The sequence below is a fragment of the Theobroma cacao genome, chromosome 9 (assembly GCF_053813885.1).
Source record: "Theobroma cacao isolate CCN51 chromosome 9, ASM5381388v1, whole genome shotgun sequence".
Taxonomy (NCBI): Eukaryota; Viridiplantae; Streptophyta; class Magnoliopsida; order Malvales; family Malvaceae; genus Theobroma; species Theobroma cacao.
In genome coordinates this window covers 48,836,764-48,856,554 of record NC_142647.1, presented here as the reverse complement: position 1 = coordinate 48,856,554, position 19,791 = coordinate 48,836,764, and the positions used below count along the sequence as shown (strand labels likewise).

Sequence of the window (19,791 nt, the reverse complement as noted above, 5' to 3'; positions counted from 1 at the left end):
TTTGGTACTAATTGTTGGTCTAATGGCAGCTTATAATACTCAAGCCAGGCTATTCAAAGTGAAGCAGCACAAGGCAAAAACAAAAAATATATCTCTATTAATTGTAAATATTATTAATTGCAAAAACAAAAAATATGTTTCCACGGCTAACAAACGATAACTATTATCGTTTTATGGAAAAATAATATTATTTATTTAAGCCCAATTTGGGTTTGGAACTGCGCCACAAAAAGCTAACCAGGGGCATGGGCCAACAGCTACCCAAACTAGGTGTCAAAATTAAGCACAGAAAGTCCAAGTATCTCATGCAAGTGGTCCCGTTTGGACCCAAACTAGGTGTAAAAATGGAGCATAGAAAGCCCAAGTACCCCATGCAAGTGGTCCCGTTTGGACCCGTTCTGGTGGTAAAAATTGAAGAAGTAAAACTTTAAAACCAAAGAGCAACAGAAATTTCATTATCTCATAGAGTATTGGGAGTTCTTACATTGATATATGTTCAGACCTCAATGTTACAAAAACAAGCAAAAAAAAATCCTCAACTTTTCATCTCTTAACATCACATGGATCAATGAAATAATTACTGAAAAGAATGGCCCAAAAAATAATAATAAAGAGTTAAAAATCTTCAGGACATTTCCCCTGGTTGGAGTGACGTGAACTAAAGTGGTAGAGAGTCAAATTATCAACACTTGGGAAGATCTTCTGGTGGAGGCAGCAGCTTTTGATTTGGAAGCTTTCCATCTAACACAATCCAAGCCATCTTCAAGCCCCAGCTTGTGTGCACCTCCAGGTGGCAATGCATGAACCATACTCCTGAAATCATGTGGTTGTTTTGGTCCTGGTCATCAACTCGAAGCACGCAAGCAATATGCAGGATTATAAAATTAAAATTTCTTTTTGTTTAATGCATCCTTATGTACCTGGATTGTCTGCTAGAAAACGAATTGCCACCCAACCTCCTGATGGTACACCAACAGTGTTCCTTTCAATAGGGTCAACGAGGTTGAAGTTTTTGGGGTCCTTATTGGGATCAAAATTCCCAAAACCTTGGCCAACAACAAAGAAATTGAAGCCATGCAAGTGAAGAGGGTGGCTCTCAGCTCCAAGTATGCTTGTGTCTTGCATGATTAGTTCTACGCTAGTGTTAAAAGGAAGCACTACTAGCTTTGTCCCGTTGCTCACCATAGTGTTATTAGTTGGAGTTCCTGTATAGTTAAATGGAATTGTTGGATCACTTGGAAAATCCGTGGTATAAACACCGTTTGATTGACCAAAGAAATGAGCCTGGAGTAATGCTTTGGTTGGCATTGCAAACGAAACATTATTCACTGAAGCTGCAAACATGGTTCCATTAGGTCCCTGGCAGGTTTGGTTGTGCTGACATGGGCTAGTTCCCAGACCGATTGTGAAGAAAAACTGCTTGTCAACCTTTTGGGGTACATTGGCAGGGAACCGTGCACTAGCTAAGCTACGGAGTTTACTCGCGAAGTTTGTAGCGAAGGAAGTGTCATTCAGAGCAGGTAGAATTGATTTAAACAAAGAGAGTTCCTTGATGGAGATGCTGGAATGAAAGCCATTGGGCGGTAATTCGTATTCTAAAATGCCAGCAACAGTTGAGTTATCAAAGGTGGCTTGCCCTGTCACATATGGTCTAGCAGTCATGAAATATGTGGCATTTGGATATCTGGGTTTGGTCTTAAGAAGCACATTTGTGGTCTGGCCAGGGGCGATGAGAATTGTTTCAGTATTAAAAGGTTTAACATAAACAGCATCAGCTTCAACAACCGTAAGAGTATGGTTAGCTATGCTGAAGAAGAGCTCATCGTTGAGAGCAGCATTAATTACTCGGAGAAGGTATGTCTTGCCAAGCTTCACCTTCAGCTTGAATGTATCTATCAAAATCCAGTAGTTCAGCATTGAATTAAATATCTTTAGAATATATGTATGTAATCCATGGTGACGACATCACATTAAAACATTTCAATACCTTTGGCAGAGCAGTTGTATAATGGTCCTGGAAGTCCATTTATGGTGTAAGCATCAGAGACATTTGGGCCTCCACCTGTCTGGAGGGCCTGGTTAATAATTGCCTCAGGGTCGGCATTAAACCACTCTCCTGCAAATTAGTTTTATAATGCCTTACGTTTGCAAAAGGAGACATAATGCGGAACTTTAGAAAAAAATGTAGATTTCTCAGTCGGCTGATTCATAATTATTTACCAAAGATGACGGCAACTTCATTGTAGGGCTTGGCAAATGGGTACGGCACCCCAAGCTTAGGAAGAATGATCAGTGGACCATAGACAGTTGCTCTCAACCATGATATATGAGCATGCCAAAAGAGAGTGCCCCTTTGGCCTGAAATGGTGTAGTTGTACACATAGCTATGGCCAGTTTGTATGGGGCACTGAGTCACATATGCTGGTCCATCAGCCCATCCGGATCGAAGCTGTCGAATGCCATGCCTATAACATCGAAGAAACCAAAAACAGGTAATTCAGATGATGGCTTTTAATTCTGAGCCGTGGATATATCTACTAGTGATTCATACCAATGAATGGAGATATTGTTTGGCACGTGGTTGACCACTTTTATCAGAAGCTGATCACCCTCCCTTGCTACAATGCGAGGTCCCGGAAATCTTCCATTTACTGACACAATGCTCTTGGTGTGGCACAGACGGGTAACATTTTGCAACTTGATCTACAACTCATATTCGAACAGAGTTAATGTATATCAGAGAAAATATAAAGTCAGAGGACAATAAATTTCATAATTGCTGTAATATTAGACTGAATTTATGAGCACCGTCATAGTGACGCATACATTAAACTTGTAGTGCCGGGTGATCCCAAGTACAGGCTTGGGATAGAGACAGAAGATCATAAATGACGACAGAAATGCCCCCAAAAGTGCTGTTGATGGACGAAATGAAGCACCCATTTTTCTGTTCTTTTCCCTCTATTCTATTCTTTAACCTGTTAGACAAAACTAGGGAACCTAATGGCAAAACCTGCAATTGTTATTTGAGTAGGTTGTCATCACAGCCAGTGGAGTAGCATATATATAATGCTGATGGAATGGGGTTTGGTTGATCAGAAGATATAGTTTAACCAGTTTGAAGATTAGAGTGAAACAAAAAGAAAGAAAAATTAAAAAAAAAAAAACAAACTTGAATTCTGCTTCAATAGCTACTTTGAAATGACCAGTTGTTAGAACAACTTTAGAGTGCTGTCAAAGATAGTTTCTTTGACCTCCTTTCTTTTCAAGTCAAACTTTGTCTATCTTTCTGAAAAATTAAAAGCCTCCATTGTTATACGTAAGGTGCTGTGATTTTTCAGAGTTACTCCCCTGCTTTTCTTGCTGTTAGTAAAAGTTACTTTTCCATGTTTAGAATCAAACAAGAAGAAATTCTGCTGCATGTTTGGTCTAGTAGCCTGGTAGGTAAATCCATATATGGCTAGGTAAATCCGAATATGGCTACTTATCATCATTGATTTCCCAATTTTTCAATGTCAAGATACCGACAACAGCTACCAATTGGTGACCAACTTTTCAATATCAAAAGCAACTTCTGATATTTTACAAACAAAAAGTATACATGAATTCCGATTAATATATCTGCAAGTTTGTTATCAATCATGACTTCAACCTCATCAGGCTCTTAATGAGATTAAACTAAGCATATAATCAACTCTCAATGTTGTTGACATGTATGGTAATCTGGATACTCATGCTTGTTTATTAAGCAAATCCCAGAGTTGCTATCAGAAACAGTCAATGTAGAGTTAGATGTATGTGCCGTTCGTTTTCCATTGTCATGAAGAACAGGTCATGGATGAATAGTAAGGTAACCTCAATTGCCGCAATTTTGGTTCAAGCAAACGAACTAACAACAAAGGCTTATTTGCAAAGGTATATAAACCCGAGATAGCTTGATTAGAATGCAGGAAATGGGGCTGTCGATCCTTTCATTTGACAGGACTATGTTCATTGTAGTTGTACCAACCGCTTCCCTCTCCCCTCCGCATTATATAGACTTAAACTATGCATAGTTTTCCTCAACTAACATCAATTTTCAATGTTTTCAAAGTATTTTTTGTCCTAATTTATTAATCTCATGTCCAAGGACGGATCTAGGATTAAACTACTTGGAGACAAAAATTAGAAAAACTAACAAGTTCATGTACATAAAAAATTTAAGTTAAAAAGTATATATGTAACATTTTTTTTAGTAGTTTTTATTATATATTCTGTCTTATTTTGGATCATGCCCTCATAGTCTTTGTCTCTTAGATTTATAGGTCACACTTTTATAAGTTGCTTAATTAATGGGTTATTAGCTATTGATGGGTCTATCTTTAGAGTATTGGTCTGTTCTCATAAGTATAAACCCATGACATCTGTTTCATTTGGATGGAGTTGGGAGAAAAACATAAAAGGCCACTTGTTTTTGAAAAAAAAATACATATAAATATTAAAAAATTTTCAACGTGGGGCAAGTACCCCCATGCCCTGGTATGTATCTATCCCTACTCATGTCAACTTTGATCATATGGCATTTGCACTTTTGCCAGTGGATGTTATAACTTATGGACTCTGATATTTCGTCTCTTTTTCTTAATTTATTTATCATGATTCAGTTCTTATTGCCTACATTCATGCTCCAGAGAGAAAAACCCAAAAAAATCACAAAATGTACAAAATACCCAAAAACAAATTCTAAATTCGAATCTCAAAACAAATTCGGTTTTCATAATTACTAATATTTAAATTCATGAAATGCCCTGTAACCCATATAATTCAGTGTTTCCTAACTCTTCGCTCGTATTCGAAGGAAAATGTTATAAAAATAATTTGTATCATTGTGAGCATTCAGATTCCAGGGTTCAAAGAATTAGTAAACAAGCCTTCCCCTGTTATTTTTTGCTCTGTCCAAATTATAAAGAAAACTTCTCAATTTAGTTTAAAAATAATTAGCCTAATTTGACAGAGCTACATGGCTTTTGTTGCTAAAAGATGTAAACATTAAGGTAGTTTTCTCATTGAAAGCTCATCTTAATCATGTATGTTTGTCCCTTTGTACTATAATAGAAAGCAATAGTTCATTTATTAGAAGTTATTATAGTCTTTATAACCACATAATTAGTGTAACAAAAACAGAAAGGAAAATTGAAAGACCCAAATTATTACTTGGCACATGTAATAATCTTGAACACAAGTAATTAATTACACTCAATCGACATTGATTCAGGACAAAAGCACCAACATAGAATTTTTTTTTTTTTTTTTTTAAATTGCCAACATAGAATCCTTGTTGGGTTTTATTTTCACGACAATGTTTGAAGCTGTCAGTTCTCTGAAAAGTAGTTATGGATTTGATCCACTTTAATCCATGTTAATTTAGGAATTAAAACATATGCTTTACCCTAATAAAGAGCAAATCTAGCCCTGATAAAGCAAAGAGGTATAAGTAAAAGTGAGGGAAAACCCGTTCATTTCCTAGAGCATGCAAAGCAGGGAATATGAACTTTTTGAGTGTGTCAAGAAAAGAATGAATAACCCCATCATTATAAATATCATGGAGAGATCCGAGAGAACACTTGATGAGAAGTTAAAGTCGTCTTTAAGCCTTTGGAAGAAAGAAGAAAATGGAAATGAAGAAACGCAGGGGACTGATCATTGCCTGCTGCCTATTTTCACTTGCTTTACTTGCAGGAGGTGCAAACCTCCCTCAGAACAAGAAGGTAATCAACTTTGCATAATTGCTTTCTAGTTATAGTTCAATAAGGTCTATCTATCTTATAGTTCGCAAAACCAATTTGGGTCTATGCAATTTTCTTCCTTTTTTATACCGGAGGAAGAGGAGATTTGATTTATGTTCTTTTGAAGTGAAAATCATTCATCAATCATTGAATTAAACATTCGAATACAGGTTAATTAGTGACTACATGGCTTTTAAATATTTTTTACAGGGAAACTGCACCTACACAGTCACAATACAAACATCATGCACCAAGGGTGCCGAGACATCAGACTATGTCAGCCTGAGATTTGGTGATATAAAATCTAATGACATTGTAGTTCAACACCTGAATTCCAAGCATGTAAGGAAGTTGGATCCATTGCAGCCTGCTGTACTTGACGATATTCCCACAAAACCTTTCCAAGCTTGCTTGGTAGACGAGTTTCAAGTGACAGACCAATGCGTGGAATCGCCAATTTGCTATCTGTATCTCAAGCTATCCGGGAATGATGATTGGCGACCAGGATTTGCACAGGTTGAGTCATTGGAAGATTCTCATCTCAGCTCAAGATACTTCTATTTTCGAAGATATCTGCCTCGGAATGTTTGGCATGGTTCTGATTTGTGTGATAAAGAGGTCACTCCTTTCGGGATCAAGCACAAGAGGAAGGTCCTTGCGAAGAAACCAGCAGCTGAAAGGTTGATGCCATAAATCAGTTTGGCTGTGTGTGTGTGTGTATATATATATATATAAGAATTGTTGTTTTTGAGTACTTGGATACAGGTCATGTCACCATTGTTTTTATGCATCAAATGTTCCAGGACTAGTATTTTGCAAGACCCATATATAATTAATTGAGAGAAAAACAATGGTAGTAACCTTATTGTATTTGTTTCTCAATCTGATTCATAATGGGCAGCTTGCATCTAATCTAACTATTAATTACTTAATTAATAACAAGTTTACACTGGTAATTATTAATTTAGACAAACAAATACATGATGTAATCATTAGGAAAAAGTCAGATAACGTAATTATTATCTGACAAATTGAATAGCCTTATAATTAAGTTGATGAAAGTGAGATGCTGCCATGAAAGCTCCATCCATGTCAAAGTTTTGCTTTGTTAACGGAATATAATTCAGCTTGAACAGCATTAAAAACCCTCTTTTAACTGTTTTTGCACTGGAAAACAAGCCTTGATCACCGGGCCAAAAAAGCTGGTGAAGCCACTGTTATCTTCATTAATGACACACTACTCCTTTCCTCTTCCTTCTTCTTCTTCTTTATTGTATCTATCTGATGATCCGCGGATAATGACCTTAAAGCGGCTCAATTTCTTGTGAAGAAAAAGAGAACAAAGATCTTTTCCAATTCAACCAACATGTCAGAAATATAATCAAAGGGGGGCAGCACCCAGCAGTAGACACAGAAAGAAACAATGGTCACTGTTATATTTCCAAAAAGAAGAGGTAGAAGGAAAAGCAAGCTGTTGCTAGATGCAGTATAACGAACTCCATTAAACAAAAAGAGGGTTTTTGGGTTTTCTGAGCCTCTGGAAGTCAGACTCAGGCAGCTGCCCTGTTCTAGCCAACGTACAGTAGACAAAGTTAAGTTCTAGTAGTCGAAGCAGCAGTACCTCCCCTTTTTCTTTCTTTTTCCTTTACTTAACGAACTACTATTAACCACTCAGTTCATCAGAAACTGTGAATAGAAAAGATACGATCATAACTTTGATTTGTTTCCATCACAAATTTTAAGATTGTTGCAGATGATGGTGAAGGTTCTTCAGTAGTGCCTGCTTTTCCTTTTGGGGCATGCTTAAGCTACTTTTAAAAGGATCTAGCTAACTGGGGGGGCAGCACCTGTTTTGTCAAGGCCACTGCCACTTTACTTGGAAAATGATACCTTGCATTCTGTTAAAAGAAGCACTCAGAAAGAAAATAGACTGGTAATTAATTGCACATGGATATTATTTACAATGTTATTATACCAAAAACAAAAAAAAATCACCAAAAAAATGTATTTAATGCATTTTTTTCATTTTTAATATGAAAAAATAGCTACCAACAGATTAAGTTTTGATTAATTATTATTAATTTTTTTAAAAAATAATTAAAAAAATACACTAATACATTTGTCAATACCGCTAATAATTAAAGCAATAGATAAAAGATTATGAACCTAAGATAACTCAATTGTTAAATAAATTCTTAATATCTTTTTTTATTTTCACGAAGATTAAAATAAAATTTTTAATTTTGATATATTTTAAATTAAAATTTAATTTTTTTATAATATAAATATTCAATATTGTTTAATATAAAAAATAAATTTTTAATTTAAAAAATAAAACATTAAGTGTCTGCAAAGTATAAAAACTTTTATTGCTGAGACATTTTAGAAAGGAAAATTTGACAAAAAAAGGGGGGGCAGATGAAGTAATAAATTACATAGATTTCTGTCATACGGTCATACCTTAAATGGTAATAGCCAGCTTTACTTGTTATATTATATATATATATATATATATATATATGTATTATTAAATGGTAAAATTAAAAGGGGCAATGGATATCTTATCACAAACAGGAGCAATAAAAAAGTAGCAAATTTATACCCACAACCATGAATATTGGGATAAGCAAAAAAAATTAATGGTAAACCACAAGTGTACGGACAGATCAGCCCCATGTCGATCTATCAGTAGTCATATCAGATTATTAACTAATCACTACCATCTCTTTAACGTGGCCCAATCACTTTTAGCCAGCTGGACACACTCCCTCCACTTGGTTTTTTTTTTTCACGCATTTTTAAATTTACTTCTTTTAAATTAATCAATCTTTTTTGTTTGTTTTTATAATATTACTGGAGGTATGAATCTTAACAATAGTTTAAATTTATCTCGATTTTTATATATTTTTATAAAAATTTCATATTAATGAAGATTTAAATTTATTTTAATATCAAATGTTACAAATCAAAATTTAAATTTAACTTTGTATATAATCTTAAACTTTAAAAATAAAATTTAAATAAATTTATAAATAACGAGCTCATATTTTTAATTTAAATAATATATTTAATAAATGATAAAAAATTCATGTTTATATACTTACGATCCATTTTATCTTTTACTTGATATAGGATAAGTGCATTATATTTTTTTAAATGAAAGCGTCCACCTATAACGGTGTTTTGAAATTATTTTTTATGATTTTTTTAATCTTTTGATATTAAAAGTTATGAAAAATCAATTAATAAAAAATTTTAAAATTTATATATAAAATAAGTAAAAGTTAATTTCTAAAAAGTTAAAATAAGTACCATGATGAATCTGAAATAAAAAGTAATTAATTTTGGAATAGAAATGGATGTGACATATGAGGAAAGAGTGTGAAAGTTCTGAATGGGAATAAATAACAAATTCCTTCCTTTGTCTTGGATCCTCTCTACAATGTACAATTTCTTTTTACCACATTACCAATTACCGTTTTACTGTAAATTATGATAAACTAACTATTTTTATAAAGTGAATAGTTTCTACTTTTCCCATCTTTCCTTTTTCTTTTTTGTTTTCTAACAGTGGATGGTAAATTAAATGCACAATTCTATTTAAGATCTATTTATACTGATTTAACTCATAATTAATTCCAAGATTTTAAACTTAAATAAAAGACCAAAAATTATTTATTTTACTTGGGATAAGAAAAAATGTGAAAAAAAAATTGGGGAAAATAACTGGCAATAAGTGGAACAGTGCTAGGACAATAATGACTGGCTACTAGTTAATTTTCTGAAGATTCCTCATCCCTGTTAGTAGCCAGAAAAAAACTAAAATTTTCACTAAATTAATTTCTTTTTTTTTTGTGAAATAAATTTAGGAAATCAATTTAACTATATATATATAGAGTTGGAATTATTTATTGTTGTGTTTCCTTCCTAGGATTTGATTGGTAAAAATTCTAAAATCATAGTTTTCATATCCCATTACACTGTATATACCTCCATAGACCATGGTTGTAACATATGCTAAATATTTTTGGAATTGATGGCAACTGATCAAACCAGAGATTGCTGATGCGGTTGATGACGATGATGTCCTTTTCTTTCTGAGAAAAAGGCCCACAATCTTCTTTAACGCAGCCCCCCTGCACTGGTTTTTCTTTTATGTCCCCGAAACAAACGGGGGGAGAGAGGGCGGGGGCTTGTCTTCGGTTTTCCGTTACGGGTGAGTTCAGTCGGTAACGTTTGACACCCGAATATAGTTAGAACTTACGATCTTGTTTTAAAAATTTTTAATTTGGATTACGAGATAAATCTAATGATAGATATAGATATATATATATATATATATGTAATAAAATTAGAGAAAGTTATCTTGGTATGTATTGAAACAAAGTTATAGTAATTGAAAAAGTGAATGGAAATACATATGTATATGCATTGTATTTGTATTTGTAAGTACAAACTATATATACTCACCTTCAACAAAAGAAAAGTACAAACTATATATATACAAACATTTATTAAGTGTCCTGTTGCAGCACAGAATGATAAACATTCATAAAGATGGGATATCTACCACAAGATCGCTTCCTGATTAAAGGAGACCTTTTCCCTTTGGCTGCTTTAAATTAAATAGAGATTCGGTCGACAATCCTGGTAAGGCTGGTGCAAGCAGCAGTCTCCCACTCGGGAATCATTATGAATCGTGATGGATTTCCGAACATGCAAAGGAAGCCAGCCGGCCGGGAAGGGCAAGTAGACAAAGCAGTCTCCATTATTTGCAGAATATTTGGGCCGCGCGAGATGGTTTTTACAGTTATTGTTTACACGTGCAATGGGGGGCATTCCATTGCCCCTGCCTTTTTATGCTCAAACTTGATGCTGCTTTTTCTTTTACTATGGAAAAAATGACTCGATATTCCATAATAAAATGAGCTTTCTTGCACCCTATTTCGCGTACAATAAGATGTAACCATGTACCGATCAGATGCCACATAAGCAAAGATGGAAGCTACTCATTACTTTTGGCAAAAGTAGGAGAAAAAGGTTGGAACATTTTTCAAAACTCATGCATGCTTAATTTGTTATACAAAATAGACACAACGTGTTACACATTGAAGTCCTTGTTTCTGGACTATAACATCATGTTTTTGGTTACGGTATCCTTTCATTTTCACCCTGTTCATGGACTTTCAAATACCATTCAATATTTGCGAGCCTAAATCTAATAGAGACAAACATTATTTCAATAGGATTTTTTTTTTGTAATATTTATCCAGTCGTTTTATATATTTATCACATGAAATACAGCTTGCATAAAGATAAAAGAGCTAGCGGGGTCAATCAAAGATAGCAGAGGGATACCCTAATTGAAAATTTGAAGAAAAGGGTCGCGGCCCAGCTACTTTACAGTGAGAGACGTTCATGGTTATGGGTTTATGATAAAGAAGGAGGTGGTGTAGCAGCATAACGCCATTGAAAGAAAAATGGAAAAAGAATAATGAAGGACAGTGAGGAAATGTACTGCAGGGGGACACAAGGAGGCGTCCAATCAATCTCCAGGCATTCATGCATGACGAAAGCAATCTAGATTGCCATATATATTAAAATAATTTAATGCGACATCAGCTGTAGTATGACGTATTTGTCCTTAGCTTTTCGACAAAATTTACTTCTCTCTGTATATTGGAATGGTACTGATATGTGACTAGACAGTTAGGGTTAGCAGCTTGTGGAATCCTTTGTTTTCTGTATAGTTTTCTTGTGTAAGAACCTTTCACTCCAGGCTTCGTGGCCTTGGCTTTCTTATGTTTTTCATTTATGGGGGAGTGGGAGGAGGAGGAGGAGGGGATGGGGTAGGATTTCTAAGATTTTATTTACCACCATCACTCCTTCGAAGAGATATTCGAAGGGTTAAAGTTTGAGATATTGAATTTGAATTATAAAATTAAAAAAAAACAGGAAAAAACTATTCAATCTCATGTTTAATCTTATAAAGTTTAATGACGAAAACAAAATTATGTCTCGAAAAAACTTTTTAGCTTTACATTTGCGTGAGATTTTCTCAATTTTTATCCACAAATATCTATTAAAATTCTTCTTAGAGGTTATTCAATAATCAAAGGGTCCAAATGGTTCATTTTCTAGTGATTGGAGATTGAAAATTCAACATAAATATCACTTAATTAGATGCGATTTCAAATAAAAAAATGATTAAATACATAAAAATTGTCAAATCAATTTGAATATCAAATTGAGGAGTGTTGATAACCGAGGGTTAATGTTCCCTTTTGATTTACAGACTCAATATTTAAATTTGGTTTTATCTCATGTACTTGGGACATGCTTGGAAGTACCTGAGAGTTTACTCACACTCACCAACTTTCTCAGCTCCTGAGACCCACTTATCTTTTTCCCTTGAATTCCTTGTCCTAGTTGTAATTCATGGAAGATTTTACTCTTTCTGCAATAGCAGCTGGCAAAGATAGCAGTAGTAATTTTTATGAATGTGCTTTAGCAATCTCAAATTTAGAAGTCCAAGCATGTCAAAAAGGAAAGAATAAGTTAGAAATAATTTAAATATTTAATGATAGATTTAGAATTTTGTATGAGAGATGATTAAATGATAATTACGTAAATTTATACATTTTAAATTTTATACATATAATAATAAAAATTAAAAACTAGATGCGACCATACAAAATTACCTTGGCTGTGTCACTGCTTGAGATTATATATCATATGGCTACAATAGGATAATTCTGATGCAGTGGGAATCTGTTACTGGGTTTTGACAATACCATAGTCAAATACTCGAAGAAGGAAAGGTTTCTTTGGGATGTTTTCAATAAGAAACAAAAATTTGCAGAGGCAGTGCTAAAGCTGTTCTTTTTATAAATTGGTGTTCGCTTTGTTTCTTTGGTAATTTTACACGTTAATCAGTCAATAAATTTTTTACATGCCCTACACTTCGTTATGTTATATGTCCTTCGTTGAAGGACATAAAATGGGAAGAAAAAGTAGCTGTTCTTGAGTAGGAGGGGTGAAATAGAGAACAAAGATTAATGGACGGTTGAGATTTAATGGGAATGTGGGCAGAGAGAAGGTGATGCGAAGGCAAAAAGACAAGCCTTTGGACTTCATGCATTTATGGGTTTGTCCAGGGCTTACGTTTTCTATACAGTGAAACTAATTTGGAGAGAGAGAGAGAGAGAGAGAAAGAGATTGAGCTGTTACAAAGAGTTGAGAGTAGAGACCCCTACCTATGACATTCAGCTTGAAAAAACCTTACAGCTAAACGCGGTTAGAAAGGGGGCCTAATCAATGGGGGAGGGGAAGGGTAGATGCTATTACTGTCAGACTATATGTTCAAAGCATCCAAACAGTTTCTGAAAGTGCTCAATCAAAACTGAATGCTAATGGAAAATGATTCGACAAACAGTCACGGAAAAACCTATATTAGAGCAGTAAAACACTAATCACAGATGACAAGACCCTGGTGGGTTTGAGAGAGAGAGAGAAAGAGAGAGTAAGTAAATATGGTCTGTGGGGTAAATGCATGGATGGAGCATTCTAAGTAAAAAAAAGCACAAAAGTAACAGTAGAGAAGAAACCAGGGGGAGGGGATGAAAATATGAATGAATAATGACAGAGACAAGATCTTTTATGGAATGTCAAATGGTCTTTTCTTTTGTGGTTTTAGGATTTAAACAGCTGAAATATCGTTAGATATGGCCATGCATTCATATGAAAGCAAACAGTTCTTCTTTTTCTTTTTCTTTTCCCTTTTTTTTGTTCTGGAAATGATGAAATGAAGAGGCATCGGCCATGTCTTTTGGAGTTATGGTCCTAAAAAAGCTGAGAAGCCTACCCACCTACATGCACGAGTATTATTCTTGATGAATCATGATGATGACGGTGGAGAAATTTCAAAGGAAAAGGTAGGGAAAGTATCACTGCTGTGATAAAGACATATCAGATTTACCTAGCTTTCCAATTCCGCCTTTCCGACTAGGGCTTTTTTTTTTTATTATTATTATTCCAAAAGAATGTGCTGCATTTTGTGGGAGTTTGTATAAGGTATTGCCCATTGTTACAAGAGACATGCTATAAATTCTTTATATTCTGGATGACGTCATTTTATTAGAAGCAATACCCCACTCGCAATTTATGTCTTTATAGGCAGAGACCCTACTTGCAATAAGGTAAACACGTGTATTAACTGTGGTGTCCATAATTTAGGTACAAGAGAAGTTCTATACAAATTTATATAAAATCCAAAGTCAATAAAGTAAGCCCAATATTAAGTGTCTCTTTAATTCAACTTTTATATATATATAAATATATAAAATAAAAAACTTCAATAGTAAAACAGTTCGGATTCGAATATTTTGGACAGATTTCATCTTTTAAAGAAAGATAAACGATTATCGTACAAAAATAAATGACGGGTAATAAATAAAAATTCAATTGGTAGATGTTGTACTTAACAATACTGAAATAGCAAGTTGAAATTTCTCATATGCTATGTTTTATGGTTGGAATATTTTTTTTTATTTATAGCTAAAAAAAGTCCAGACTTGCTTTCGTTTTAAGATAGGAGATTTAGGGTTCACATCTCTACTACTTTAGACTTCCTCAAATACACCCAAGATGAAAATTCCAACTATAGCTAGGTGCAATGAGAAGAAACCAATGAAAGAAAAAGAAGTCCACATTTCTTCTCTAACTTATTCTTTCTTGCATATACATCAGAAGGAAGGCATATTAGGGTATCTAGACATGAAAGGGGATGCATGCATGAACTTACAGACATGGAAAAGAGACTACAAGGATGACAAAATTTACTCCCTTCTACTCCCAAATTTAGTTTTAGTTTTTCTCTTCAAATAATATTTTTAATTTGTTAAATAATAAATGTGTAGAATGGAAGGTTTTTACTAAAAAAAAGTCAAAAAATAACATAATTTATGAAACCAATTAAAGAAGGAGTGCAAACAAAATAATGCAAATGGGAGAACTTGGCGAGAATAAGTCGGTCTGCAATCATGGTGGGCTGAAGTAGCTCATGCTCATGTATGCAAAGCCAGAAGCTATCAGTATCTATATCTAAATTTACTTGCTGTTGTCTCCGACCAAAACCATTAAAAGTTATCTCCAACACGCTTAGGTGTGCCTACTTCATCTCTGTTGAGCCCCAAGTAAATGAAATAATAAGGTGATATTGACATAATCATTCAAGTTTCCCCTCATTCATTCACTACCACCTTGGTTTCCAGATTCTCTCTCTCTTCTCTCTCTCTCTCAGCTGTGCATATGCTGAAACCAACACTTGAATGCCCCTCTCAGGGAAACATCAGCATGACAAGCTGCACTTGTACTTTTTCGACTCTATTAACCCTCTCTCTTTTGCTGTCCCCCTCTCTCTCCATCCTTTTTGTCTCTCTTACTTTACTTCTCTACCATTGCCTTTGCATTGTATACTGTTATTGCTCTCTTTCTCTCTCTGTCTCTTCTCTCCTCCTTTGTCCATCTATTTATATGTGTTACTTGAAACCCTTTTTCAACCCAAAAGGCCAAAAGGAGTAGCCAGTCTGCAGTATACTAAATCAAAAAGAAAGACTAAGACTAAACAGCTAGCTCTTTGTGTGTGTGTTTCTTTTTCTCAATGTCTCCAGCTGCTTCCTCCAGGTGGTGTCCAACACCAGAGCAACTTATGATCTTAGAAGAGATGTATAGAAGTGGGATTAGAACTCCAAATGCCTCTCAAATCCAAAAAATCACTTCCCACCTTTCTTTCTATGGCAAGATCGAAGGCAAGAACGTTTTCTATTGGTTTCAAAACCACAAGGCAAGAGACAGACAAAAGCTCAGGAGGAAACTTACCAAGCAACTACAACTACAACAACAACTTTACCATCAGCATCATCATCACCAGCTGCAACAAAACCATCCTAACCACCACTTCCTTCACTACTTCGATTCTCCTGGCTCCCCTGCTTTTCAACATCTTTCATACTTTAACTCAGCCAGTCTTTTTCCTCAGGTAAAAAAAAAATACAAAGTGTCAAAGAGATTATCGATTTATTCTGTTTTTTCGTCACAAAAACAATGGTAGCATTCAATGCTTCACCTTTCCTGTGATTACAGTATTAGCAGTATATACAAGAAATAACATAGGAATGAGAACCGAAATTTATGGGAGGGTTTTCTTACAAGCTTTATAACGGTTTTATAATGAGAAAACATAACTGATGAAAGATATTGTACATAAAAAGTATAAATCAAAATCTAGAATTACATCAATATGTCCTAACATGCAGCCATTGTGGTTTTTTCTCTTCCTCTGACAGAAAGGAAACCTAATTTTATGTACAGATATTAATATCGAAAGTTCAATATCATCCACACGAGTGTGTGTGTGTGCATGCATGGTGCTCGTTATTTTATTATTTTAATGTAATGACAGACAAAATCAAATTTGCCTTATTTGCTATTAGTTTTTAAATGAAGTAAACAGATGGATAATCAAAATGAATCCTTGTCTATGTACTATTCCGGCCAGTTTTAATTTCTTGCATTGGGAGCAGGTAGGGGTTCATGAGGATGCAGCGGCAAAGCAAGTGATGAACTACACGTGGAAGTTTGACATTCCAGAAAAAGTGGAAAACATTGATAAGGCCACGATGAGAATGTACGGCGGTGATTGGTTGACGATGGTTGATCTGGGTTCCCCATTATCATCACCATGCTACAGTACTGCCATCAGGCCACCCCTTAAAACCCTTGAACTTTTCCCAGTCACAGCCTCAAATCTCAAGGAAGAGTGCAACTCTTCCAAGCATCTTTCTTGTATCAGTACTACTACTACTACTACTACTACTACTACTACTACTCCTAACCCCACACCGGATATACCCCTAAACCTTCCCTTAAACCCCCCAGAAAATAAACCCCAGGCTCTCTCTCTCTCTGCCTAGGTTGTAGTAACTTATTATTTTTTAGTTTGAAATCTGGCCGTAATTTTTGTTTTCTTGGGGTTTCTGCAGTGTATGTGTGGTAATTTTTAGGCTCTTGGAATGAGAAAGATCTAAATTGTCTAGGGAGTAATGCTACTGCTCCCCTCTTACTATTACTACTACTTTTTCTTTTTTTTAACCTATCAATTCTAGACTGTGTATTTCTCCAATTCCAAAATCAGAATTCTAGAATTGGCTTTGAAAAGGGTGTTGTTTACATTGTTTTTTCAAATCTTTACAGCTTTGTCTTTTGTGTTTCTTAAAGCTGGCATATACATATAAGCGGGAGCTCAAACACCAGTACTTGCTGGACATCTAGTCACGTAGAAATCAGCTTTTTTCCAAACTGGTCTTTGGATCTTTCAGACAAGTCAATGCAATAATAGAAAATTTCATCAGAAAATAAAAAAACAAGGAAAATACTGTTTTAGTTTTTAACATGAGTCATCCCACCTCTTCAATTTGGACTGCCAACACAGAAACTTTCTTCTTTTTTCCCTTCATTCTTCAATACATTCAAAGCCTACATTATTTTCCAACTTTAAAGACTATAATATATATTAGGACCACTAGGCTTTATTACCTTAAGCACAGATAAAAAAAAGTTCAAACTTATTGGAAATTATTGACATAATTATATAAAAAGTTTGAAACATCTTACTATTTAAGAGAGATGACTTTTTAATTGAATGTCTCACCCAAAGATGAGGAATTCAAATTCATCTGTAGATAAGGGTACGATTTTTTATTAATATGAAAAAAATGAATTTAAAAGTTAATTAATACTTCATTATACCTAAAATTTCGGGGTTGCTAAACAATCTACAGAAATTACAAATTAATATAAAGTTGACTAGTCCAGCAAAAGACTATAAACATTTAAAAGAAAGATGAGGATCAAAACTCCTATAAAAAGTACCCGCAGGTAGTTTAGTTTGAGTGTTTGAGAACATTCTTTACTAGTTTTAAAAAACAGAAGAACATGACATTGAATTTTTGCCCTTTAAATTTGAGTCAAGGTCTGAATGTCAACCCCTCCTCTCCTCTCCTCGCTCCCTCCCTCCCTCTGTCTCTGTCTCTGTCTCTCTCCTTCTCCTCTATCCATAAGGGGATAAAGAAGAAAGGCTGACAACATTGTAAATTATTTATGATTGTGATTACGTAAAACACATGCAACATTTATTTAATGAAAACATTTTCCCAATCAATGGCAAGAAAGGACTATGTAAAGCAAAAGAGAAGGCAATCGTGGACAAGACAATAATAACAAAGCAAGCATAGCAATTAATGGAATATTTCCACTTTAGAGACAACAGGTATAACTCCAGCCGATATAATTTAAGTGTGTAGATATATATATAGAAGAAGAAAGCAAGCAGCATGCAATAATAACAGCATGCAGTAATAATATCAATTAAGGTGAAGCAAAAATTTAAAAGAAATACACCCTACCAACATTGCATTAAAATTTTAGGCTAAAAATCTAACCCCTGTGGGCTGCTAGATACCCCCCCTTCCCTTTTCCCCTCTTTTCTTCCTCACCTTAATATTTTTTGTACAAAAAAGTGAAGCCAACGCCACAATCTTCAGAAAATAGTTATAAATGAAAATGCATGGGCAAGTAACCAATAAAATTATGGATTCGGGGCGTATGTGGTTCTTTTATATCTTTCACTACTTTGAGAAAAAAACAAATGAAAGTGTAGAGATATCCATGAGCCAGTACTGGACTGGTTACGGTGGGCCTGAATCGAATAGCTTGCCCAATTCCTAGCCTCTAATAGTACGATTAGACAACAAATTTATGTAATGAAATGAGAGAGAGAGAGAGATGTTTTTGGTAGGCCTTCATTACAGGTCGGTCACTGCCCACTGGCCTCACGTAAGGCTAGAAGTAATTTCCCTCCGGATTTGGGTCTTTCTCTATGAACCCATTTTTAAACTCTTATCATTTGCTGTCGTAAGCCATGGCCGAATCTTCAGAAACTTTGTCCCACAAATCCTACAACCATGCTAGTTTTTTGTCTTGGGAGTACCCTTGGACCAGCTGGGGTTCAGCTCGTCTCAGATTCTGCAATAAAATTTAAGAGTTTCCTGCATATTGGTTACTACAAGATTCCTATGAGTTACATTACAATGTACCGAACCAACCACACATGTTACTTACCCCATCAAATTTAATTCCTTCAAAAGTCGGTAGGAGGGTAGCAGAGAAAATTAAGCACCCACAATTTTTTTTACTCGTTTTGTTTTAGTTTTCATTTGAGATATTCTTGCTCATGTTTTTGTTTCTTTGAATACTAACGTCGAAGTTCAATTGTTATCAATTGAATATAAGTTAGATGCTTGTCTTATGTGCTCGTGGCCCGATCTTCCTACCAACTAGATTCAGTATGATTTAAGCATTTAAAAGATGATCCAATGTTATATACATGCTTCAAGAATTGAATTGTCTTATTTGTGGCTTGGACAATCCCTTAATTGTTGTCCTGTGAACTTTCGAATCAATGAAGATCCTATCGACCTTGTAATGTAGTATGGATTGTCAGTCTCACAAACACGTGTCAGATATCTTTACATTTTGGGGACGATCAATAGATTTTTTAAGTTTTTGAAGACAAGGAATGAACAGATGCTCAAAGAGCTCTTCAGCCATTAGCAAAATTGAAAGCTCAAAGAGTGTTATTCGATAATTGTAGGCACCTATTTCAAATAAAAATAAAAATAAGTAATAAAAATATATAATAAAAAAAAACAAAAACAAACAAAAAATAAAAGCAAGAAATAAATAAAAAATAATAAAAAATGGATGAACAGGAAGGGATTGAGCGTGTGCTCAGCCCCTTCCCCAGTCCATCATTACAGGGCATGAATGCACTTGAAAGGCAATCGGGTTTGGGGAGGAGTGGTCACCTCCGACTACCAACCCCTCCTGTTTGCCAGAGTACTGTGAAATCATGCTCAGAAGAGCATGATTTCGCCTCTGGATTGTCCAAATTTTTGAACAATCCAAT

The 19,791-nt window shown here is 34.7% G+C and overlaps 3 protein-coding genes across 3 annotated transcripts; 2 read left to right on the top strand and 1 right to left on the bottom strand.

Moving 5' to 3' along the window:
- Positions 1-445: 445 nt before the first annotated feature.
- Positions 446-3,158, bottom strand: LOC18590805 (laccase-17-like). The gene is made up of 6 exons (XM_007016545.3): positions 2,827-3,158; positions 2,552-2,703; positions 2,221-2,465; positions 1,988-2,116; positions 921-1,892; positions 446-813 (listed from the first exon to the last, which is right to left on the bottom strand). The coding sequence occupies exons 1-6, from the start codon at positions 2,941-2,943 to the stop codon at positions 683-685; spliced, it is 1,746 nt and encodes a 581-aa protein (XP_007016607.3). The 5' UTR covers positions 2,944-3,158; the 3' UTR covers positions 446-682.
- Positions 3,159-5,609: 2,451 nt separating this feature from the next.
- On the top strand, positions 5,610-6,647 carry LOC18590804 (embryo-specific protein ATS3A-like). Its single transcript, XM_007016544.3, has 2 exons — positions 5,610-5,747; positions 5,976-6,647. Exons 1-2 carry the CDS (start codon positions 5,652-5,654, stop codon positions 6,456-6,458), a joined length of 579 nt encoding a protein of 192 aa, XP_007016606.3. The 5' UTR covers positions 5,610-5,651; the 3' UTR covers positions 6,459-6,647.
- An 8,779-nt stretch (positions 6,648-15,426) lies between these two features.
- Positions 15,427-16,738, top strand: LOC18590803 (WUSCHEL-related homeobox 3). Its single transcript, XM_007016543.3, has 2 exons — positions 15,427-15,804; positions 16,349-16,738. Exons 1-2 carry the CDS (start codon positions 15,427-15,429, stop codon positions 16,736-16,738), a joined length of 768 nt encoding a protein of 255 aa, XP_007016605.3.
- Positions 16,739-19,791: the final 3,053 nt, after the last annotated feature.

Bases quoted from the DNA above. Each gene is read 5' to 3' on its own strand.
- LOC18590804 (XM_007016544.3), top strand. From the start codon at position 5,652: ATGGAAATGAAGAAACGCAGGGGACTGATCATTGCCTGCTGCCTATTT. The intron at 5,748-5,975 runs GTAATCAACTTT...TATTTTTTACAG, and splicing joins ACCTCCCTCAGAACAAGAAG to GGAAACTGCACCTACACAGT.
- LOC18590803 (XM_007016543.3), top strand. From the start codon at position 15,427: ATGTCTCCAGCTGCTTCCTCCAGGTGGTGTCCAACACCAGAGCAACTT. The intron at 15,805-16,348 runs GTAAAAAAAAAA...CATTGGGAGCAG, and splicing joins CAGCCAGTCTTTTTCCTCAG to GTAGGGGTTCATGAGGATGC.
- LOC18590805 (XM_007016545.3), bottom strand. From the start codon at position 2,943: ATGGGTGCTTCATTTCGTCCATCAACAGCACTTTTGGGGGCATTTCTG. The intron at 2,117-2,220 runs GTAAATAATTAT...ACTAATTTGCAG, and splicing joins TGAAGTTGCCGTCATCTTTG to GAGAGTGGTTTAATGCCGAC. The intron at 814-920 runs GTACATAAGGAT...ACATGATTTCAG, and splicing joins TTTTCTAGCAGACAATCCAG to GAGTATGGTTCATGCATTGC.